Source organism: Leptonychotes weddellii, chromosome 12, assembly GCF_054177405.1.
Source record: "Leptonychotes weddellii isolate Sample4059 chromosome 12, ASM5417740v2, whole genome shotgun sequence".
NCBI lineage: Eukaryota > Metazoa > Chordata > Mammalia > Carnivora > Phocidae > Leptonychotes > Leptonychotes weddellii.
In genome coordinates this window covers 19,304,771-19,330,346 of record NC_138380.1, presented here as the reverse complement: position 1 = coordinate 19,330,346, position 25,576 = coordinate 19,304,771, and the positions used below count along the sequence as shown (strand labels likewise).

At 40.8% G+C, this 25,576-nt stretch overlaps 1 protein-coding gene across 1 annotated transcript in view; it reads right to left on the bottom strand.

Moving 5' to 3' along the window:
• The window catches only part of COPG2 (coat protein complex I subunit gamma 2), a 273,829-nt gene extending 262,658 nt beyond the window's left edge, over positions 1 to 11,171 (bottom strand). Inside the window, exon 1 of the mRNA XM_081799634.1 lies at positions 10,712 to 11,171. Coding sequence (XP_081655760.1) covers positions 10,712 to 10,771 — 60 coding nt within the window. The 5' untranslated portion in view covers positions 10,772 to 11,171. The remainder of the gene's footprint in view (positions 1 to 10,711) is intronic.
• Between the last annotated feature and the right edge of the window lie 14,405 nt (positions 11,172 to 25,576).

The window sequence follows — 25,576 nt, the reverse complement described above, 5'->3', positions numbered from 1 at the left end:
CATCCACAGGGAGATCAACTATTGTCTACAGGACAGAAGTTCTGTCCCCATGGCATAAAACATGAAAGAGGACGTGAAGAAGCCTTTTCTCTCTCACAATACTTAGAAATGCCAGCAAGTTTCATGTCTCCCACAAGATATACGGCTATTCTCAGCAATAACTATGGCACGTCATGCTTTGGTATACTGAGTATTTCAGAAGTACCTAGTTTTAACATGTACGTAAGAATCATTCTTCAAAATCGTCTCCTTTGGAGAATAACAGAGTTAGTCTAACAATGTCAAAAAAAATTTTTTAGACCTCCCTTTTATATAGCCCCAACTTTTTTGAGGGGTGAGGAGCAGAGAGAGAGAACCTTAAGTAGGCTCCACACCCAGCTCAGAGCCCCATGCAGAGCTCAGCTCTCACGACCTTGAGACTACGATCTGAGCTGAAATCAAGAGTCAGATACTTAAACAACTGAGCCACGCAGGTGCCCCAGACATCTGTTTGTTTTTTTTTTTAACCAAAAGAAGTTGTGGCTATAGGGGTGCTGGGGTGACTCAGTTAAGTGTCCGACTCTTGATTTTGGCTCAGGTCATGATCTCGGTGTCCTGAGATTGAGCCCTATGTTGGGCTCCGTGCTGGGTGCTGAGTCTGTCTCACATTGTTTCCCCCCTCCCTCTGCTCCTGCCCCTGCTCACGCTTTCTCTCTCTCTCAAATAAATAAACAAATAAACAAAATCTTTAAAAAAAAAAAAAGATGTCTATTACAGAATGAACACCTTTTCTCATAAGGCTTTCAACTGGCTGAGAATTTATTTCAGAAATAAATTCCAATCTCCTCATCCTTAAAATAGAAAAGGTTTTTTTCAGGGCTTTCATTTCCAAAATTCTATTATTATATAAGCCCCTTTATAAGTCATGTGTACAGCAATTCGCATTTTTTCCATCAAATTTTATTATAACCCCTACTATGGGCCCTAGCAACACACATGGGCCTCTTGTTAGAGCACCTGTCAGGATGTAGTGTTACCTCTGCATAAGTCATTTATCCCACTCAACTGTGTCCTCCTGGAGGGCCAGGCCCATGGCATGCTCACTTTGGAATCTGCAGTCCTTACTCCTGGAACGTAATAGGTGCCTCAGTAGATGTTTATATGAATTAATGACTCAGGTCAGTTATTTGATCCTAAGTCTGTTCATCAGACCTAATTACTGGCTCCTTCCTATCCTCAAAGGACAGAGGATTTCTACCACAGGGGGTAAAAAAAAAAAAGGATGGAAGGCTCTTACGGCAACAGCAAACAAAAACTTCTAAGTGCGTCTTTGGCAAAGATAGCATTGCTATGGTAGCAGTTTAAATTCTTCCCACTTGACGTGGTACTTTCAGGAGGCAAAATTCATTGGCATGTCTGCGTGTCCTTTGCTATGTGCCTTAAAATATTAATCACATTACTTAAGAGTCACACTTTATAGATGTGCTTCATTCAATTCATTTATTTAGTTCCCCTGAAATAAATACAAGACGGGTAGAGCCAAATTAGTTTTAAATCACACCTTAGAAATGATAGTTACCGAAGCACCTTGTCGAGTATCTACAATTATTACATGAAGAAGACGAAAAGACCTGCCTGTTTGGCACGGCGTACCCTTCAGTGATTGGGAAATGATCTACTTCTCATTATCCTCCAATCATGCAGACTGACGTCAGTGTCTCCAGAACCTACACACTGCTCTTCCCAGATTCAACAACATAAGCACATCTATGAGAAAGCTCATTAGAAGTTGATGACAAATTGGAAAAAAAAAAAAACTTTCAATAAAATTATAGGCATGACTCTCACATTTGGGCTTTCCAAACATTAAGGGCTTAAGAGACACCACATTTCCTTGTCACAGAAGGTACTAAAACCCAGCATATTCTGGAAAGTCCAAATCTACTGCCTGGGCAAGCTAAATAGAGTGTGTCAGGACTGAATCTTTTTATACGACTGTTGACACTTTGCTTAAGTACATAAAAACTGAAAACGGAAACAACCAAAGATTTTAGAATTTTTCAGTTATAATAAAGCTTTTATCAAAGACAAAGTATTACTTCATATTCTCTTAAATATTTCTGAAAGCACATATTCCTTCTCTTTAAAGAGGTGGAAACTGAGGCAAGAAAGCTCAATCACTTGTTAGAGCACTCTACATTTCAAAAGCAATGAAAAGCCATGACCCCAAATTAAATTCTCCAATAACCTATTCTTATGAGAAAGGGGCTAAAAGGCTTATTGCTTAACTAAAGGATAAACAATGTGAACTATTTCAATGACTGGTCCAGTAAGCCTTAGTGAGCACTGAGTAATATGGACACAGGTTAAAACCCTTGCCCACAGTTTCCCTTGCAATGACACGTGTATATCATAATTAACAGGTAGCCTTGATTTTGGTAAGAACAGTATTTCTGTACATCCCCACTGGATAGTTACATGCTGCCATCTTCTGATGATGCCCAGTGGAGTGTAAAAATTTTTTCATGAAAAAGTAAAGTCAGTAAAACTAAAATCCCCACTTTTCCTGCCAGTAGTGTCCTCAGGAACAAGAAGAGGAAAGACACCAACATAGAGATTACAACACTCTCAAACATAATTCAAGCAGAATTCTAAATGGATAAGCACGTTATAAACATTTTTTTTTTTTTTGCAAGTGCCTCGCATGCTTATGTTACTATTCATTCTGAGATAGATCATCAATGACCTTCTGGGTCACTGACTAGGGAGAAAGCTGACTATAAAAAAGAGTGGGAGAAAAAATAAAGGGGGGAGTGCTTCCTTCCACCCCAGGCCCCCTACTGCCTTGAATGAAAGAAGACAGATGGCAGCCCACCTTCCCCTTTAATTAGGAGGGGCAGCTCAGAAGGGGACAGCCCTGTTCACTTGGCACCATCTTTTAACAAACCGTTTCGATGGTAATGCTCTGCTCATTCAGCCTTGTTTCAAACTGTTCTCAATCTTTAATTTACAAACCAAATCTCGGTAAATTTAACTGTGATTAAACTATAGCTCTGAGCACAATACTGTACATAAAGAAGGTATTTAAAGAAGTTTGCTGAATTAATAATTCACAGACACTCATATAAGGAGCCTGGAGTGTTTTAAATGAAAAACAGACACCCCAAGACCTACCACCACCACCACTTTGAGATAACATGTGAATTCCCAGGGCACAGAAGCCCTAACTTAAATTCATAGTATTCCACACTAGATTTAGAAATTTCTGTTTCTGGTGCCACACCATACATAGTTACATTGCCTCCTTTACCTTCTAAGTGTTACTGTTTGAGTTGAGAAAAGTCAAGAAAACTCTACAGTAAAAACAGTCCATTTTATGAGGAAGGATAATCCAGTTACAAACTGCAAACTACTCTGCATTTCCATTTGTACTGCATTTTCAAAACCACAGAACCTGGGATTAAAAATGCACTGAGCCACGCAACCACTCCGGAGCTAGGATCGGGTAAAACGCAAACAAACAAAAATGGAAGAGAGGGGTCAAATGTCAGAATTAGGCTGGTGTCCTAGAGTCTTCTGCAGAGGTGATGATGCCTCTGAAGTACTTTCTGAAAGTCCCACATTTTCTATAAATCTAAAGCCCCAAATTTTCTATAAATCATGACCCTTTCTAACATGAAGGAAAACTTCAGTTTCTGTTGACAACTTTAGGTCTTTATACACTGTTATCCCATTCTTACAAGAAGTCTGGTTTTGTTTTGTTTTTTTTCAACATCATTAAATAATTTGTATTCCTCAGACCCTTTCCATTTCCTGACAGGTTTTTAAATTACAGCCTCTTGTCCAGGCACCATTCCTGCCCAGTGTCTGCAGTTCCCCCAGGGGGACTCTCTGTTTTCACGTGTGTCTCGTACATGCACCCTTTCTGCTTCCCAACGGAAATAAGGACAGTGAGCTGGGGCGGTTTTGCTCGATGTGCTCCCGGCTGCACCATGGAGAAAGCTTTCCCCGTGTCATTGTCACTTAATTAGTGGCAAAGTTCTTGGACTGTTTAAAAAAAAAAAAGAAGAACTTTTTGTTTTCTAATTGATAATAAATTTCAATCTCTTGCTATCTCCAACAAGCAAGCCAGCACGGCGCTAGGTACAGGAAGAGAGACAGAAAAGATAAAAGAAGCAATTAGCTATTTAACAAACTTCATATCCTACTTCCCAATGAAGGGGAAAAAACCCTGGCATTTGCCAGATACTGAGTGTCTAATATAATGTTAGCAAGAGAAAACACGTAGGAGCGATTGGCTAACAAAGAAACAAACAAAACTTACTTTGTTTTCCAGCACAGTGAGCAGGTCGGGAATGAGATGAGGGTAATTCCTTCCTCGGGGCCCCTGCTTTCACTTTGAAAGCTGTGTTTATGCTTACATCCAGATCTGCTGTGGCACTCCAAAATGCCTGCACTTCGCAGGACGCCCCGAGTTCACGGTTCATCTCAGAAGCCCCGAGGACCAGGAGTCCCCAGCACAGATGGTGGCGACCTCTGGGCACCACGTGGCATCACTGCTGTCGTTAGCAGACACACGCCCGGGACACCCACTTGTTACCTCAGGAACCAGGCCATCAGCAGATAACTGCTCAGATGAGCGTCCAGAGTCTCCAGCCTCTAGCATGCTCAGGTTCAAGGTTGGAAAATGCACGGAGACGAGAACCACGCAGTCAGCAGTATTCTGCACCATTAACTTTCTGGTACTTAAACGCCTGTCTGAAGAAGAGTGAAAGGTACACAGTTACAAGGAATATTTTACTCGTCATTGGGATTGGCAGTTACTGTGTACTGGGTCACATCTTGCTCTTTAAAATTGCATTTAAAAACCCCGAGAACAGGATTGTTTTCATTTCCTCTGTGAAAACGATAGAAAACCAACAGAAAATAAAAACAGGGGAAAAGCATAATTCTGCTTAAAAATGTAACCCTTAATCTCATCTGCTTAATTTTTTAAAACCCCAAAAGTAAAACAAACAAACAGAAAGCATATAAACTCGGTTTGTTTTGAAAAATTACTTCATCCACATACTGTCCAGCTCATAGAAACAAACCTCCTTCCAGCAAAACGGGACACTTTGACCTTGTTTACTGCAGTGTTTTGAAACCGCCGACTCGTAACTCCTGACATCATCGGACATGCATTAGCACCTTAACTGCTGTTGGCTGCACATGGGGTGACCCTGATGGTCTTCCATTGCCCCCTGGTTGAACAGACCCTCCCCAGAACAGTAAGGATACTGGCCTTAGCATTAAACCCCCGGAACTCACATGAGATCTTTTGTAAGTGTCCTTCTCTGGTCACTTTTATAAAAAAACAAAAGCACCGAACATCTGATACTTTTTAAAGTCCTAGCATCCAGGACCTAGCACGGATCATTCTTCCTTCTGACCCTCTGCCTGCCCAAGAAAAGAGCTTCCTCTCTCACCAATCACCATATTGGCAAGAATTTCTGCCACAGAGCTTTATGAATAGAAGATCCCAACCTACTGTCTCCCAACAGAAAATTCCCACAAGCTTTCCTAGAGGATAATTAATTTTGCTAAATTTTAGAGTTTCAAAGAGTACTGCATTTTAAATCTTGACAAAGTCATATTATTCCATTTTTTAAAAATTTTATGGAATATGCTCTTGGTGTCATATCTGAGTGCTGCATTTTGAAAGAAATCATTTTCTCCTGCAAGTCTGACACATTCCCTTCCATGGTCCTCAACTCTTATTCTAGATATATCCAAATCAAACCAAAGGATAGTTGTTAATTGTTGTTAATCCCTGGAGTAAGTCACCATTAAATTTTGGGGGAACATCTCCCATAATCCACCTCTTCAAATAAAACTAAATTCTGGTCCTATAATGGCAGTGCAATTTTACAGAGAAGTAACTAAACACCCAAGTTTAACCTATCTGAAATCAATCATAATAATTATATTCTTGTTCTTTTCCTGAAACAACTTAACAAAACACCAAGTCCTCAAACTCGAGTCATCAAGAAATAAGGAACACGAAAAATACATATTTGAGCAATCATGGCCCTTGTTTGTCAGAGAGAAGCAGAAAAGAAAAACATCCAGAGTTAATAAAATTAATTAACTCTAGCTAAAGGACTACTTAAAAGCCCCTCCAAATGTCATGCTGTTACTATGACAACTTCAAAACTGCTTTGAGAAAATGTGAAGGATTTTAAGATCCATGATAAAACAAGTGTCATCCAGCCTGCGAGAAATTACTTTCATTTACAAGAGGCAGCAGAAAGGCTAAATGGCCATTTACAATTCTGAAATATCAGATCGTTCATTACCTTCTGAGAGATGCTGCACTCTTCATTCAGATCATGAAAAGAGTAATAAGTAAATGAACAGCTCTCTCAGTCATCGGAACCATTTTGATTTCAGTCCTGCAACTCTACCACTCCCATGGTCTATCTAGTTGCTATATTATTTTTATAATGAAAGCAAAGTCTGATTCAATCTGAAAGGGAGGGGACAAAAAAATCCCTAACTGTCTCTTGTTTCCAAGTACAAATAGGCAGGCACACACTAACTCCGATTTTTTAGATGTCAATAATGAAACAGAAAAAGAAAACAGCATTTTTTTTCCCCTTAAAATTCCTGCTTTTAGGTATTTAGACTGATTTACATTTTACGTAATCTTGATGGCTCAATCAGGAAGTAAAAATTTTAAGTGCGTGTGTTACAGACGGGAGGAATCATGTGACCCACAGCAAAGAAAATTATGCAGCAGACGAGCACACTAAGAAAAATAAGCTTATAACAGGGTTTTAAAAATACTGTCTTTCGGATTCATTGAATCGTGAATATATTATGGCTTTTGAGAAACAATAATTTGTTTGGAAGCCTTGGAAATAAGCCCTCAGGGCATTTTTTAAAAAATATTAGGAGATCAAAGCAATTCGCAGTAAGAAGTGAAAGTTTAATTAATAAAGGAACAGCTTCTGTGAAGATCATGTCCATCCAAGGTTTATTTTAAGGGCGATATTTCAATGTTATTTGAAGATCAGGCAATACATAATTGTAATCAAACAAAACATCAGTTGCAGCTATGTATAAATACTTATGCTTTATTTTATGTATAGTGCTGTGTGTTCCTGGAGCACAAAGGAGAAAATTATTTAGATTTATCCAGCTCCACCCAAGTTCTATAGATTTCAGTGGTCACTGTATTTTATTACAGCAAATACATTCTCAAGAGGAAAATGTCAATGCATTGATATTTTTATCTGCAGATCTAAACTAGTAAAAGATCATCATTAAACAGTATCTGAATTATCCTTTGTGTTAAATAAATTATGCCGCAGACATCAGACCATGTTCACTTGCTCTGGAAATCAAAAAGTAGGAGATGAATGTTAAAACATTCATGACTGTGATGGGTTGACTGATAGATGACTTACTGTTATACAAAAACTACCTACGACCTATCCTCTGTGCTACTTCTCTAAAATAGAGTATGTTAATGTAAAGATATTTGAAATTGGAGAGGTTTGGTCTGTGGTTGTCTGTTTTTCAATGCAACTTCTGTTACTGATACTTTAACAAGTAAATTATTAATACCCATAATAAACAACATGGTTCAGAGTAGGTATTTGTATCTCTTAGATATTACTTGTATCACTTGAATGTTTCACAATTTTCAAAATGCTTTTCACATTTCTATTTCAGCTTTTTAGAAAAATGTATACCACAGCTCTGGGCAAATGACAGGACAAGGTCTGGGTACTTCTTGATTACTAGCTCACGTTGATTTCTTTAATTCTTAAACATAAGGGGTAGCTGGGCAAAAGAAGAAATTATTAGGAAAAACAGAAGTCTTCCAGAAGGGAAGCTTGAGGCAGATTAGGAACAGTTAGGAAAAGTAAGAAGCACAAATTCTCCAAGGCAGAGTATTAAATGACATGGGGATCACCTTACTGAACTTGCTATCATAGTGGTTGGCTGAATTAAGGAAAGATGAATTGGTTACCAAGAAATATCCCCCAACAAATTCACAGCACAGACTAGCTCTGCCACTTGCCTAGACCATGGCTTATTGAGAATAAACCCCAGGGAATATACATTTCAACTCCCCAACTCCCAATAAGTCAGGAAATTAGAGAAGTTAAGAGACTTTCTTATGTGGCACAAACTCGCCGCTGAAACTGGACCCAAGATTTCTGACTTTCCTAGGCTAGCGTTCTTTTTCACTATGTGCTGCCTTCCATCTATGACCCGAGGTTCAAGTAAGTCTCCAATGAGCAGAGCCCTGGTTGCTTATCTCAGTGGTAAAGAATTGAAGTAGGGTCAAGACTGAAAGGGGCTCACTCGGGACCACTCAGTCCCTAACTCACAGGCCCCCTGACCCTTGTTACTGCTATCTCGGTCCTCCACCAGCCTGTGCTGAGCATCATACTTCCTGAGCTGGAAGGAGACAGGGCAAATTCTGGGCTGAGGGATAAAGCTCTGAGAGCTGGTCCCAGTTCCTCTTCCTGGCTCCTCCCTTCCACACATATATCACAGCCTCCTCATCTTTTTTCCAGTGGGAAAATCAAGACACTAAAATAAGAAAAAGCACTTGTTTGGGTTCACATCTCAGCTTCACTGGGATTTTGGACACACGTGAATAAGAGAATATTCTAGAAAAACTAAAATTAGCTCCTACTTTATAACCTTCACCAAAATTAATTCTGTGAAGATTTAAGAGTTAAATGTAAACAGGGGTGTGGGGGGGAGAGAATACAATCAGAAGGAAACATTTCTGACTTAGAGATAGGAAAGGAATTAATGAAAAAAGTAACAAAAGGCTACATAATGGGAATCAAGCTGACTACATTGTCAGGTACAATACATGTCCTGTGTGTCCAAACAGTAGCTGAAGTGAAAGGTAAAGAAGAAATGGAATACTTCCAAAAGGGTAGTAAACTTTCTATCATTTATCAATGTATAAGGTACAAGATATTAACAGACTAGGCACTCCAAAATATACAAGGCCAATTAACATGAAAAAGTGTTGAATTTCACTAGCAAACATCAAGATTTTTTTTCAGCCATCAAATTCACAAAGATGGACAACAAAAAGAGTAACCTAGTGGAGTGAGATGAGCCCATCAGTTCAGGAAACCAACAGTATCTTTTTATAAGCCTTAAAACTGTTCTGACTCATAACAGGTCTATAAATACAACCTCAAGAAACAATCACAGATACACAGAAAGATAACTGTACAAGGACATACTTACAATGACCTAAAATTGCTATTAAATATCTAAAGTGGAGGGGAGCATAAGACTAAGTGTTTAATGGAGAATACTTAATAACAAGATACGATGTTAGGTGAAAATGCTGGATATAAAGGTGTGTATGATGAGTATGGTATCAGTGCTGCTAAGTAAGAAAGGAAAGGGGAGAGGGAGGGAGGCACAGACAAATGGGGAATACAAAAGCTGATTTCAAAAAGATACTGGAAAAGAATAATTTGAAAAGCTGAAGAAGGGGCAGAGAACTTAGATTTTTCATTACTTCTTTATAATATTGAGATATTGAGATATGACGTTTTCTGAAACAAACCTTGTTTTGGGGGCACTTGGGTGGCTCAGTCCATTAAGCGGCTGCCTTTGGCTCAGGTCATGATCCCAGGGTCCTGGGATCGAGCCCCATGTTGGGCTCCCTGCTCAGCGGGAAGTCTGCTTCTCCCTCTCCCTCTGCCTCTCTCCTCACTTGTACTCTCTCTATCTCTCTCTCTCAAATAAATAAATAAAATCTTAAAAAAAAAGAAACTTTGTTTTTATAATTGGGAAAATGTTACTTAAACTAATGAACATCCTATAAATATTTTTCAACCATATAAGATAATTAAAATATTTGCAAAGATCTTTTTAACAAGAGAATGCTTATACTTTTTTTTTTTTAAGATTTATTTATTTATTTGAGAGCAAGAGAGCATGTGCATGAGTGGGGGGGAGGGGCAGAGGGATAGAGAGAGAGGGAGAGAGGATCTCAAGCAGACCCCATGCTAAGTATGCAGCCCGATCCAACGACACAGAGATCATGACCTGAGCCAAAACCAAGAGTTGGACGCTTAACCGACTGAGCCACCCAGGTGCCCTGAGAATGCTTATACTTTATTAAATGCAAAAAAGAAATACAAAACAATATGATCTTAAAATATGCAAAAACTCACATTAAAAAGATAAGAAGAATATGCAACAAGATGTTAAAAAGAGTTGCCTTTCAGCAGTACTACTGTGTGTGATATTTTTTCCATACCTTACATGTTTTCTACCATTGTCATATATTCTTTTCAGGACAATAAATATATCATTATTATAGGACTGATAGATCAAGAAGATGCTACTATTAACAGTTAAATTTCAAAATACAGAAGGTCTACAATCACCAAAATCTGTCCTGTTCCTAAGGGATTTTTATCTTTTTCAATTTAAGAACCAGTGGTACACCCTTCAGAAAACAGGCGTTGGTGAGTGTGTAGGAGGTGGAAACAAAGCCCACTCCTTAGCTGTCAAGCTGTTTTCTCCCTGTAACAGCTCTGTGAGGGTCATACTGAAGCATGAGGATCTCAACAGCAGGACGTTATTAGGAAAATACTGAAAAAGGTCGATGGGAGAGGGGTAATAAGTGGCCAAAAGAGGAAGGCAGGAGTCCACAAAAACAACAGAAACATCAAGACCGAAGGTTCAAAAAATCATTAGATCCAAAATAATTCAAAGGGTCTTGAAGAGATACATGTGTATCTATGTTCATAGCAGCATTATTCACAAGAGCCAAAAGATGGAAGCTACCCCAGTGTCCACTGTTGAATGAACGGCTAAACAAATTGTGGTATATAAATACAAAGGAATATTATTCAGCCCCCCAAAGTAAGGAAATTCTGACACATGCTTCAACAAGGTTGAACCGTGAGGCTGTTATGCTAAGTGAAATAAACCAGTCACAAAAGGACAAATACTGTATGAATCCACTTATATGAGGTACCTAGAGTGGTCAATCCACAGAGACGGGGGTTGGAGGGAGGGGAAAGGAGGAGTTGGTGTTTAGTGCATATGGCGCTTCAGTCTTGCAAGATCAGAGGGCTCTGGAGATGGACGGTGGTGACAGCCATTCAACAATGTGAATGTACTCAATGCCACCGACCCGCAGACTTCTAAATGGTGAAGACTGTGAATTTTACACTGTATTTTACAATTAATACACACAAACACACACACGAAAGAAAGAAAGAAAGCAAGAAAGCAAGAAAGCAAGAAAGCAAGAAAGAAAGAAAGAAAGAAAGAAAGAAAGAAAGAAAAAGTCATTAGAATGAGAAGTCCTGAAAAAGGCTTCTGATTTTGCATGTCAACGGCGCAGTATCAAAGTAAAATAGACCTTACTTCTGATAGTGGATTTTTAAGCATAATCACAGAAGTCAGCTCAGCAGCACAGAAGATCAAAACTGAAAATAAGAAGGGACATCATGTGTAACTTGAAGAGAACATACCAGACCTGTGGTTTTTTGAGACCCTCTCATTATAGCCAGCTTGAAAAATTCCCCACAACTAGGAAAGAACCTGCAAGCCCAAGCAACATAATGATGTCTTCTCCTCAGCTAACAGGAAAGAACACAGCTGTGAGGGAAACTCTGAGTATCCTAGAAATGTACTCTATCCTTACTGCAAACTGCTATCACAGAACTGAAGAATTTGGGGGTTGAACAAAGGCCCTCAGGTAAAGCTATTTCAGGGACCCAGACACCCAGAGAGCTTGCCCAGGCTCACTCAGTAATGCTGGATTTAAAGACAAACCCCTCGAGCACAGTTACGGTTTCCTTGTTATGTCTTTTTTTTTTTTTTTAAAGATTTATTTCTTCATTTGAGAGAGAGAGGGAGAGCGGGAAGGGCAGAGGGAGAGGGAGAGAGAGAATCCCAAGCCGACTCCATGCTGAGCGTGGAGCCCGATGCAGGGCTCGATCTCATGACCCTGAGATCACGACCTGAGCTGAAACCAACTGTCAGATGGCGCCAACCAGGTGCCCCTGTTATGTCTTATTTTCTAAAGGGCACTTTATTAAAGCTAAGAAGAATAGCATAATTGGAATGCTCTTTCTGTAAGTAATTTTATTAAGTCTGTTCAAAAAATATTTTTTTATTTTAAAAAAATTATTAACATATAATGTATTATTTGTTTTCAGGGGTACAGGTCTTATAATTCATCAGTCTTTCACAATACACAGCACTCCCCACAACACATACCCTCCCCAGTGACCATCACCCAGCCACTTCATCCCCTCCACCTCCCTCCACCCCCCTCCACTCCAGCAACAAAAAATATTTATTGAGTACATAGTACCTCCTGTATACTATATACGAGGCACTGGGCTAGGTGCTGGATGGTGAGCAGGATGTCCTCACCCTTCCTGCATCACACTAGCAATTATGATTTAAAGGAGGCATAGGGGGCTATTGGTACACACAGAGGGGGCTCCGATCTGGTCTACAGGAATGGAAATCTGTAAGAAGTGACACTTTCAATAACAGACGTTATTATGTCATTGTAGCAAGCTTGACTGATTACTACTATGGGTCAGACAGTTTTAGGCACTTTCCATGAACAGATTAACTTTCACTACAGTCTTACAGAGCAGGATTTTAAAGGTAAGAAAACCGAGGCAGGGAGTGGTCACAGAACTATCCCACGGCTGGGTCAGACCCCACTGAGCACTTATTCAGAATCTGCTTTGAGGAGAACCCAATCTAAGACGAGAAAATGATACAACTTAGATCAAAACATTCAGCAAAGAGAGGAGCTGCTCTGAGTAAGAGAAGTAGGGCAAACAGAGCAGGAGAACTACAGGGGGGAGAGGCTCGGGCTGGGAGGCAAGGACAGGAGAGTGGGGCAAGGGTGGAGGATCAGGAGCGGTAGGAAGCCTGTCATCAGGAACTTTGGAGGGTGGAGGGACTGAAATCCAGTGCGAGTTTTCGTTAAGTTCTGCTGTGTGGGGTGGGACGTACTCTCTTCTCCGTCTCTGCCTGAATTCTAGTGCTTTGATGACTTCTTTATGCATGGGGTGAGAACACAAACCCCACAGAGGCCCCAGTCGATTTGGGGACAAGAGATTACAGAGATGGGTAAGAGTTCAGGTGGAGAAGTGACACGATGTGGATGCTTTTTAGAAGCATCACTCTGGATGCAGTCAGGGAGATGCATGCATACGGAACGGGCTGGGGGAGACCAGCGACAGCAGGGAGAGGGGTGCTAATAAGGCAGTAGCTGTGATGAAAACCGGCAGGGACACACTGGAAACAAGCAGAGAACTAGACCAGATTTGGTTTCTTTGTAGATTTGGAAGGGGAGGAGAGAGAAGGGTCAGTAAGTCACAGGTTTCAAGCCTGGGTAACTTGGATCAGTTTGGAATCTGCTGGATATGAGGTGCTAGCAACATATCAAAGTGGAGAGGTGCCTGGGTGGCTCAGTTGGTTAAGCATCTGCCTTCAGTTCAGGTCATGATCCCAGGGTCCTGGGATCAAGCCCCCCATCGGGCTCCCTGCTCCAAAGGGAGTCTGCTTCTCCCTCTCCCTCTGCCCCTCCCCCCGATCATGCTCACTCTCTCTCTCAAGTAAATAAATCAAATCTTTATTAAAAAAAAGATATCAACGTGGAAATGTCCAGCTGGCATCTGAATACAAAGCATGGAGCTTGGAGATGGAGAGGAAGAACCTGCAAAGAAGAATGAGGAGAACAAGCTGAAGGGGCAGGGCAGGGTCTAGAAGGCCAGAGGAGAGGACATCACTGCTGTGACGTCATGCATGGAAGCTAAGAATCCAGACATACCTGATCCATGTGGCAACAGCAGGATAGGAAGGCGACCACTGGCTTTGGCCAGAGAGTATCAGTTTGGTCACAGGTACAAAAGCCAGCCTGGAGTAGCCCGAGGAGGGGGCAGGAATGAGGAAGTGGAGGCAACAAATACGGGCAATTCTTCCAAGGAGTCTGGCCCTGGCAGAAGTGAATGGAGGGAGGACCAAAAGGCAAGGCAACACTGAAGGTCTGTGTGTGTGTGTGTATGTGTGTGTGTGTGTGCGCGCGCGCGTGCATTTAGTTCGTAAGCCATGCATAGGTTTAAATCCTCATCAGGAGAAGCAAATGGCAGGTATCAAGTCAGAGAGAACATCTCTGAGAAGGTGAGGGAGGCTGGGGCTGGGATCCAGGGCCATGGGCCTGAGGAAGGACTCCTCTTCCACGTTCTGCTTGCTGAACAAGCAGAACAAGGCAGGCACAGATGAAGTGTATGGACGGGGCAAGAACCTGAGTGAGCTCGCCTCCGGCTTCTTTTTCCTCTGTGACACGTAATTGCAGCTACAGAGGAAAGGGAGTGGGGCGAAGGAGTAAACAAGTAGTGTGTGCAGGAGCTGCTGGGGGATGAGAGAGGGCTGGGATGGCAGGGAGGAAAGGTGACTTCGTAGAATGCGTTTCTCCCATATGTCAAATCAGGCTTTGTGCAGGTACTCTGTGCACCCGTGGCCATTTACCAAACAACACCGAGAACATAAACAAAAACTCGAAGACTTTGAGCAGACCTCATGAGAAGTCTCATCTTCAATATTGTCAGATCCAGTAAGTCAGCTGTAATAATATCAATTTTCCTCAGGCCTTAACCACATATGTATGACAAAGACAAATACTTCACATAGACTATGATGGCCATCCTGTGACAATGTGTAGAAAGCTCATACTTCATTCTATGGGCAAACCTGGTTTGTATGAGTAACCAAAACGTCATATTTCACCTGGAATTACATCATCGACAGTGCATTAGCAACCTTCACGTTTGGCCTGACCTGGATTTTGCTTTTGGGTATGTGCACACAGGATTATAGTGAGGGTCAGACACTTCCCTCCTTCCAAAATCGTGTGGAGAAGACGAGTGGGCAAAAAGGCCTGTTGCAGCTACTTCTCCCAGACTCAGCTCTAGTTCCGGCTCTGGCCAGGAAATCGCTAGAGAAAGCAAAAATGGGCCAGGAGCTGAGTACAACTGTACAAGTCCAAACACAGGCTAGAGAAGGTGGTAGGTATTTCGAGTGAGTGGATTTTTTTACTTGAGTTAACTAAGCAAAGCAGGAGAGGAAGACATGAGCTTAAAAGAGTATCTTTCCTGGTAAAATCTTTTTACAGAGACAAAAGCAATTCTAGTAATTAGCATGAAGTGCCTCTTGTATTTTCGGGCATATATCTCCCATGGAGCTCAAAAGAAAATCCTTTAGTTCTACACTCTTTTGCGGGAGAATGGGAATTAAAAGTAAAATCTGACCAATTCAACCAACTAGGAAGTCTCCTGTGAATAGCGAAACACCTCAATCATAGGATAGTGTCATATACTTTTGCTTTCTGGTTTTTCTTTCTAAAAAAATTTCCTATTTGCGTATGTTTTTATTATGAAAGTAATACAATGTTACTACTGGCCAAAAGTTACCTAGTGCTTACTATGACCCAGCACAGCTCTAAACCTTCAAACACTCTTCTTCTCCGGGTTTTAGGGCAAAGCACAGAGGTGTAAGTCCTTCGCCTGTTAGGGACTAGGAGAGCTGGTATCCCAACCCGGACAGGCCAGCATCAGAGTCCTGTGCTCAACCACTGCACTACAGTGCCATACCATGAAAACACGAAGTTAAAATTGTAACATTCAGGGTGTCAAAAAGAGATTATCACCATTTATTTTACCCTTCTAATAGAGTAACTGGTATGTTTCCTATTCATCCTTTGGTTTTCGAATTAAGGAATCTTTTAAAAGAAAATAATTTTTTACTATATTCAAGCAAAAATACTGTGTAAAACTGTTTACCAAAAACCTTTCCAAGTAGAGATTCTACTCATACGCAAGATTTGTTTCAAGTCAGCATATCTATTTTTGCATACAATGTGCACAAGTTATTAAAACAAATTTTTCTTCACAAGCTTCTTTACATTATGGAAAATTTCCTTTTTAAGAGTAATATTTTTTAGGGGCACCTGGGTGGCTCAGTCGGTTAAGCATCTGCCTTCAGCTCAGGTCATGACTCCAGAGTCCTGGGATGGAGCCCCACATCGGGTTCCCTGCTCAGTGGGGAATCTGCTTCTCCCTCTCCTTCTGCTCCTCCCCCTGGCTCATGCTCTCACTCTCTCTCTAATAAAATATTTTTTTTTAAAGTAATATTTTTTAGTCTGACCCACACTTAATTATAATGAGTTCCAAATCAGTCATGTTGAATCCATGCATATCCAGTTTTCAAATAAGAACGATTACTGTTTAGTTCTCTGTGAAGTTGCCTGCAGGCTGAGGCTGGATCTCACACATTTGATGGTATTATTTCTTTGCAGATAAGAGCACTATATTTAATGTGGGAATGCTGGAACTTCAGCCTCAGCTGGGTTAGCAAGCAAAAAAATGGCCCCCATATAGCATCTGTCATTTTGACATTTTGACGCAAATGTTCCATTAAATAGAAGTCCAAGACGGCCAGCCACTTGACGCTTATTAAAGTTGACCAATATGAACTCATTTCCTAGACTTAAGTGCATGCCACGTGTGGTCTAAACAAACATTCTTCAGTTTCCTCTGAAATAGACCAACACATATATGGACAACTGACTTCAACAAAGGTGCCATAACAATTCAATGAGTAAAGGAAATTTCTTCTCAACAAATCATACTAGAACAACTGGGGAAACACGAAAAAAAAAAAATGAACCTTCACCTCTACCTTACCCAATACACAAAAATTAATCTGTGATGGTTCATAGACCAAAGCACAAAAGTTTAAAATATAAGGTCTCTACAAGAAAACACAGCAGGATATCTTCACAACCTTGGGAAGGCAGATTACTTAGAAGACAATAAGTACTGATAATATAGAGGGAAACTTTGGTTAATTATGTGACTTCAGAATTAAAATCATCTGCTCATCAGGGGCACTTGGGTAGCTCAGTTGGTTAAGCATCCGACTCTTGATTTTGGCTCAGGTCAGGATCTCAGGGTCCTGGGATCAAGCCCTGCACTGGGCTCCCTGCTCAGCAGGGAGTCTGCTTCTCTCCCTCTGCCCCTCCCCCATGCTCTCGCTCTCTCTCTCTTTCTTAAATAGATAAATCTTAAAAAAAAAAACTTCTGCTCATCAAAAGACATTTTTAAGAAAATGAAAGGTAAGCCACAGACTGGAAGAATATATTTGCATCACAATTTTCTGAGATATCTGTATCTATATAGATACAAAGATCGCCATATATATATATATATATAAATCTCTTATGAATCAGTAACAGTAAGACTCAGTGAGTATAAAAATGACCCCCCTCAAAAATTAAAAATGGGTAAAATATGAAACAGATACTCCAAAAAGGAAGATCTACAAATGTCCAATAAGAACATGTTAGTCATCAAGGAAATATAAATTAAAAATCACAATGAGAAATCACTTCATATCCAGAAGAAAGGCTAAAATCAGAAAAACCAACAACATACAAATGCTGAGAAGGAATTGGAGCACCTGAAACGCTCATTTACTTCTGGCTGGGGCGTAAAATGGTACAATTACTTTGGAAAACTGCTTGGAAGTTTCTCATGAAAATAAATATACACATCTGTTACGGCCCAGCAATTAAGCCTAAATCTCAAACAGGACATGAGTGAGAGAGAATGCACTCACAGCAGCTTAACACCCATAACAGCCAAAAAGATGAAAGCAACTCAAATGTCTGTCAAGAGGAAAATGGAGTGACAAATTGGGTCTATTCATGTAACAGAATGCCACCCAGCAGTAAAGGAAGAATGAACACTCATACACAACACAGAACTGGGGTGAGAGGCCAAACTTGAAAGAGTACATGCTCTATGATCCCGTCTATATGATCGTCAAGAACAGGAAAAAAGTGGGGGCGCCTGAGTGGCTCAGTCGGTTAGGTGTCTGCCTTCAGCTCATGTCATGGTCCTGGGGTTCTGGGATCGAGCCCCACGTCAGGCTCCCTGCTTGGTGGGGAGTCTGCTTCTCCCTCTCCCTCTGCCCCTCCCCCTGCTCATGCCCTCTCTCTCTCACTTGCTCTCTTTCTCTCAAGTAAATAAATAGAATCTTAAAAAAAAAAAATACAGGAAAAAAGAATTCTATAGTGACAGAAATCAGAAAGCATTTGCCAGGGATGGAGAGTGCCTGGATGGGGGCATGAGAGAACCTGGATGGTGGAAATGTTCTATATGTTAACTGTGGTTTGGTTACGTGAGTATATTTGACATAGTTGTTTCACCACATGTAAATTTTACATCTATTAAAAAGGAGGGCTGGGGGCACCTGTTTGGCGCAGTCAGTTAAGCATCCAACTGTTGATTTCAGCTGAGGTCATGATCTCGGGGTCATGAAATTGAGCCCTGTGTCGGGCTCCACACTCAGCATGGAGCCTACTTAAGGTTCTCTCTCTCTCCCTCTCCCTCTGCTCTACCACCACTTCCCTCTCTCACTCAAAAAAAGGGGGAGGGAGGGCAGATAGGCCTCCCTAAATGTCATCTTATCCCCAAGCCCTCCTGAAGAATGTGTTTTGATTTGCACCCCTTGGCCCCACCAAAGGGAAACCGTATCTGAACTACTTTCAGTAACAGACAACCAGTTTGACAGCTATCACGGCTGTCTCATTTCTTTGGGACCACCTATACAAGGTATTGTCTCCAAATGAAAAGAAGGAACTTGCTGGGTTTCCTCTCATCCAACAGTAACAGTCAATCAATATTCCAGATTCCAGAACCAGTGCAAGAGTGTTCTAAAAGCTCACAGATTGTCCTTTTCAGACTCATCAGTTTTCAATATACAACTGATAACCTGTATTCAACACATTCCTCACCTCCAGCAGGTTATAGGGGATAGATGGAAGAAAGTGAATTGGGGAAGGAAGGTACCTAGAACAGGCTGATGATATTCGTTCTAGCCAATACCAGAAATAAAACTACAAGCATGTCCTGCTTGCCTGGGAGCTCAGGACATATCAGTATTCTCTGTATCTGCTTCCAGGGGCATGGCCTCAGAGGGCCTGCTCTTGGATTCAGAACTGTCCAAAAGGCTCTAAGCTGGTAAACACCTTAAAGGAAACAGAAGTCAAAACACCAGAGGACCTTTATAATCTTCAGTTGCCTCTATGCCACTACACACAGAATAATTAATATCCAACTGTACTACTTTGCAAATTCTAGAGACAGATTTGGGGCTCCTGGTACTATACAGAGATCAGACAGGCCTGAGAAGATTCTGCTTTAGGTTCAGTTATGTTGGGGTCCCTAACTATGGAAGACCTCTGGGGAAGATCTCCAGGGATTTTTCACAAGAAAATGGCTATTTTTTTCCAAGTAAAATGAGGGAATGATAAGATTGGAAATATCAATTCAGAATTCCTTCTAAGACACAAATGGATACCACTTGTGTCAGGGAAGTTAAAGGACTAATTAGCTAACATCTAATTTTTTCCATCTGCATCTACTATGCATTTTCAGAAACTACACAACAAATACAAGAAAGGAATGATCAATAAGAATTTGGAACTTTTTTTCCACGAAGGGAATGAGAAGGAAGAATATGAGATGCTTCTTACAAGAAAGGAGAGAAGTAGTGTGAGGGTCTATCCCCTAAGGAATATAAGCTCTGGAAATGAAGTAATAGGAGGTTCTCTCCAAAGCTCTTATGCCAAAGGGCAGAGAAGAAATTTAAAAGTAAGCATACCCACACAATTTATACTTGTCTTAAGATCAGGAACAACTGATCTTAATTTATATTTATAGATTCTTAATTTATGATTTATAGATTTTTTTTAATGACCAAGTTGGATGTTTTACAAGATGCATCTTTTCTTCTAGCAACAAAGCTAGAAGAGCCTGAGAGGACTCTGTGATTAATGGTGATTGCCTCCATGGCAGGAAAGCATTATCGGTGTAATAACATCAGCTCATTGTTTCTTCCCGGCCAAATTTTTCGGGATTAGCCTCCCCAAACCCCCAATACCCATGCAGTTCTTGTGCCCCCATCACATCTTTCCCCGGGCTGATTTAATTCTTCAGATATACTTCTGACAAATCAACAAATCCAAGAACTGCCCATTTATTAGGGACTGAATGTTTGTGTCCACCCCAAAATCCGTAAGTTGAAATACTAATTTGATGGTATGAGGAGGTGGGGCCTCTGGGACGTGATTAGGCCATGAGGGTGAAGCCCTGCAGAATGGGGTGAGTGTGCTTATAAAGGAGACTCCAGAGCTCCCTTGCCCCTTCCACCACATGAGGACACAGCAAGAAGACAGCTGTCTATGAACTAGCCTCCAGAACAGTAAGGAGGAATACATTTCTGTTGTCTGTAAACCACCCAGTCTATGGCACTTTGTTACAGTAACCTAAGCTAAGATGCCATTTCAAAATGGTGGTGGTCAGGGCACATGAAAGAGCCCACTGCAGTTATTAAAAAAAAGAATATACACCCAAAACAATAAAAACACTACCAACCAGGGGTCTGAGAGATTTCAACAAATGTCTGGAAGCCAGAAGTACTGACTGGTAAAGCTGAGGAGAGGCAGCTTACAGCCCCAAAAGTTCTCTAAGAGGGTTGTTGCTAAGGAGGGGGATAACGGACTTGCCCAGTGAAACCCCAAAGAGGCTCTAGACTGAGAAAAAGCAAGTACAGTGTGGGACAGAAATGATAAGAATGGCAGAAAGGAAAAGTCCAGTATCAACAATTGTTCCTTCCATGCGTTAACTCCGGTCTTTATCAGAAACAAAACTGACAGGCCCCTAGGCAAAAACTAAAAATTAAAAATTGATTCTCTAAAGAAACTAAACAAAATGTCTGGGGAGGACTAACAGTTAGTGTGGTTCTGAGAACCCCAAAGTCAGGCCCTCTGCACCCGGCCACTTGGTGGTATCCCAACACGAGGGTGGGCTCGATGCCACCAGATGGGAGGCTGCCCATGGCAAGGTGCACCCACATGCACAGAGCCCCAGTGAGCCTTCATGTCACCTCAGCTTTACACGAATGAAGAGGCAAAAACAGAAATACAGCTAAAGAAAGCCCGTAGTGTGGAAACGGAAAACTAAGATAAAAAACAGAAGGACCCTGGAAGAAACAGAAAGTTCAAGGGAGCAAAGATGCTTCAGAAACAGCTTTCGTTAGTGTCCCTAGAAATATTTAAGAAGCAATAATTACATCCGTTTAACAAGAAAAGCAACACAACAAAATACCACAAGAAATAACAATCCAAGAGAAAGATCTACCAAATTAAAATCGTGGCCCCACAAAGTCTGAGCGAACAGCGTGGGCATGCGCCTGGATAACCGTGACCTCACAGCTGTGATTGCAAGGATTTAATTCTACCACACTGACAATACCTTACCTAAGATGGGCTCTATTCACAGCACAGTCAGAAGTTAACATTGTAGGCAGAGAACATGTCCATGGTAAGGAGACAGGAAAACCAAGACCCATGGTTCAAGAACACCTGAGTCTGTTTTTAACTCCTCTGCTAGGATGACTTGTGAGCTTCTCTCAATACCTGTCTGTCCTTTCCTACAGTAAGAGGGAAACCAAAGGTCGTATTTTCACAGTGACATAATGAAGACTCCTGGAAAATTATTACTAACGAAGAACTAGCTTCATGTGAAGACTTCAAGATACTAAAACATATTAATGGGGTACATGTGCAATCTTCTCTAGGGAACTTCACAGAGAAGATAAACATCCCTCCCATCTGCGTGACTTGCATACTGTCCTTCCTGAAAGTAGAGAGAGGGAATGGAATATTGGTTCAAAACCCCACTAGTCCCAAAGCCCTGCTTTTAGAACCAAAAACTCTGTAATGCCCTATTTACTATTCTGAAATAAAATTCATTGGTAAATAATAACTAGGATACATATTATTTTTAAAACATCAATATAATACTCTAAATGTAATATAAAGAAGAAAGTAAAAGAAAGCCAATTTATAATAAAATACTGCATATTCAATACATAAATAATTTTTAGGTTCAATTAACTTTGTAATGAGACAAGATGCTTATAACTTACTTATAAGGAATAAGCTTGGATTACGAGGAGCCAAATCAGAAGCCTTCCATCTTAAAAGTACTGGAAAACAAAATAGGAGCAGTATGGGTGTACAACAGGATGAAAATGAGTATATTTTGTGTACATTAAAAGTATGCAAAAGTTATCTTGTGTTCTTATGTAAAATGGAGTTAGGTCTAGGCTCAGGTAATTATAAACTGATTTTTATATTCAAAATGGAAGTTGAAAGTCATGTGGCACACAGGACAATTCCTTCTGTCTTATGCACCATGGAACATCTAAAATCTTTGACTCCCACTCATTTAAAAAAAAAAAAAAAAGCCCTTCACTGTAGAACCAAACACCGTCTCATTCCTACTATGTCCCCTAGGGGGCAGTACTGTTCCTGTTTCTCAGAACCCCAGGCTAGATAAGCTATGGGAGACTGCTTCTAGCTTTCATGTTCTATCACAATGAGAATCAAGTCCTGAAGGACAAATCAGCAATATATTTAAGAAATATATTAATTTACTATGGAAAATGACTATGAAGAAATTAATTTAGGTTAGGCGTATGCCATTAACTAGAGCCAGAGTCATCATTATTTCCTTTTCTTGAATTCAAGATAATTGGTTACTCCATATAGACTCCATATATAGAGTGACAAACTGTATCTTTGTGACATTTATTTACACGGCACAAAGTGATTCGGATTTTAGAATTTTTAACATTCAAATCTGGTTAATTAATAATAAAAAGGGAGTTTTTCATAGAACTCTACAATTCTCATTTCCTCAAAACAAGAATTAATGCGTTCTTTCACATGTGGTCATTACAGGAAAGGAAGGGGGAGAGCCATTTACTGTAAACGCTTTTCTGATGCAATTCTACCACCTCTTTCAAAGAGAGAATTCATCCAAGAATCCTTAGTCACTTTTTCAAGAAAAATGCCACTGCACTGAATGTACACAGACTAAACCACATGCCTGAGCAAAGAAGCTGAGCGGATCCCACCACCAGAAAACATGGAGAGAGGAAAGGCAGGGTGGGGGGAGGAATCTCATGTCAGAACAGATTAAGCAGCGGATCTCAAAATTTGGCCTTTAGTACAGGGAAAAGTCTGACACACATATAACATCATTGTTTCATAAACCAAATGCAAACTGATCTCCCCCTGCCCAACTTTTAAAGCTACTTCCTAAAAATATAAGACTTCAGCTCTAAACCAGGAAGCTTGTGTAATTAGTATCTTAGCAACTATCGTTATTTCATTTAAAAAAATTTCATGCACGGAAAGAAAAACGGAATCCTCACTTTAAGATCTGAAAATGAAACTACATTTTGAAAGGGTGGCTTTCACATTAAAAGGATGATATACTGAGTAACATTATAAAGCAATTCAGAGGGGGAAAAACTTAAGACGAGTATTTCTGAGCTCTTCTCAAAGAGAGGACTAATTCTTCTAAAACCTCAAATCCACCCAAAGGAAAGAAAGGAATGATTTCTTCAATTTATCCTTACCTGAATCACCATTAATTCTTCTAACAGCCAGATGCACTTACTTGTTTCTATGGTGGAGTCAACGCTAAGCCCAAAGCCAAGCAATCACCCAAAACGCAAAGCATTTGCTGCTGGAGCCTGAAAATCCCCTTGATGAATGAAACCGCACCTCGTAATATCCACGTTCTGAGCCAGCTATTGGCTGCAAGAAGGGAGCGCGTGTGGAAGTCTGATTTGCCCCCTCCAGGGCATGCCTCTCTTATATCCTATCTCAGAAAGACTACAGACACACAGCTCCTAACTGAGTCAAAACTAGAAAGGGTTCGTTTTTCAGTAGCATTCTCTCTAACACTACGGAAACCACGGGGAGAACAAACCACGGTGAGACTCCTTCACTAGGCAATGCCGATGAAAGAAAAAATTATTATGTCAACATTGGCAATTTACAAATCAATCTCAAACCACTGCCAATGTTCTTCGTGTTATATGACTGCCTACGAGTCATACATAGGTATAGGCATGGTGCACATTATTTTTAAGTCAAGAGTTCTGAGCCATGGTTTGGAGGTTCAAAATGGCCAAGAAGTAGTGAAAATTCTCTTAAGAAATTTAATCTTTGTGCTACACTAATAATGATCAACCAAGAAATTATAAGAAATTAAAACCAAGAATAATAGAGCAATGATATAAACCCATCTTTCTAGAATTAGGGGTTTTCAGCATGTAGTCTGTGGACCATGTGCATTAGAATGACCTGAGATTGGACTTAGAATCTCTGGGGTAGGGGTGCCTGGGTGGCTCAGTCGATTGAGCATCTGACTCTTGATTTTGGCTCAGGTCATGATTTCAGGGTCCTGAGACTGAGCCCCGTGTCAGGCTCCACACTCAGCGGAAAGTCTGCTTGGACTCGTCTCTCACCCTCTGCCCCTCCCTGCCCCCCCTCTAATAAATAAATAAATCTTTAAAAAAAAAAAAAGAACCTCTGGGGTAGAGCTCAGGAATCTGCATGTTAACTGGATTCTAGGTTAATCTTATATACTTTGAAGTTTGAGGACTACTCTTCCTGTCCATGGAACTGAATAGTTGATGATAGTTGCTGTCACTTTCCTTTCTTATTCAGTTATTTTGTCTTTGATTACTGTTGAAGTCAGAAGCAGTAAGAACACTAAAGCCTCCTCAGAACAATTTGTGGCTTTGACTCCCCGGGAAAGGAGAGCCAGTCTGGGTTCACCTGACCTGTCCTCCGACCCCCACCACCTCTCTATCACTCCGTTAAAAGAGAAAAGCTCGAGCTGCAGAACCTGAAAAATGCAGTACTTGAGGTTGAAATGAACATTACATTAAAAGATGCTGCCACTGGGGGAAAAAAAAATACACTGCTAAAAACAAGAGGCAGAAAATGAAGGAGAGAGGACACTCATGTTTACTGACTGCTTACTGTGTTCCAGGTACCAGATCAAGAACTTTCTATCAGTTTGTTTGCCTCAGAAGTCTCACCAAAAAATAACTTCTTCAGAAGTGTGCAAACACACATGTTCAGGAGTCTACATCTAATAGCAGGGACACGCCAGCAATGCATTCCCTAAGCTGGACTTCACACTGGCCTCCTGTGCCCACCTCCACCCCCATCATCCCCTGCACATAAAGGATTTTTTAAAAATATTTATTTTTTTTTTTGGTGAGAGAGAGAGCACATGCTCGTGCATGTGGGTTGGAGAGGCAGAGAGGGAGAACAACTCAAGCAGACTCCTCGCTGAGCATCGGGAGCCCGACATGGGGCTCGATCCCACAACCTAAGATCATGCTCTAAGCCGAAATCAAGAGTCAGCCGCTCAACCGACTGAGCCACCCAGGCACCCCCACATAAAAGATTTTTTAAAAAAGAAACTGAGAAATGTATTTGAAATGATGCCATCTTTCCATAGTTCTTGTTTGTGGTACCTTCTTTATCCAACCTAACATTGTGGAACCTTCCAGAATATTTACAGTAATTTCCAATCACCTGTTCTCTACTTTGACTAAATTACTTCAGTCCAAAGTG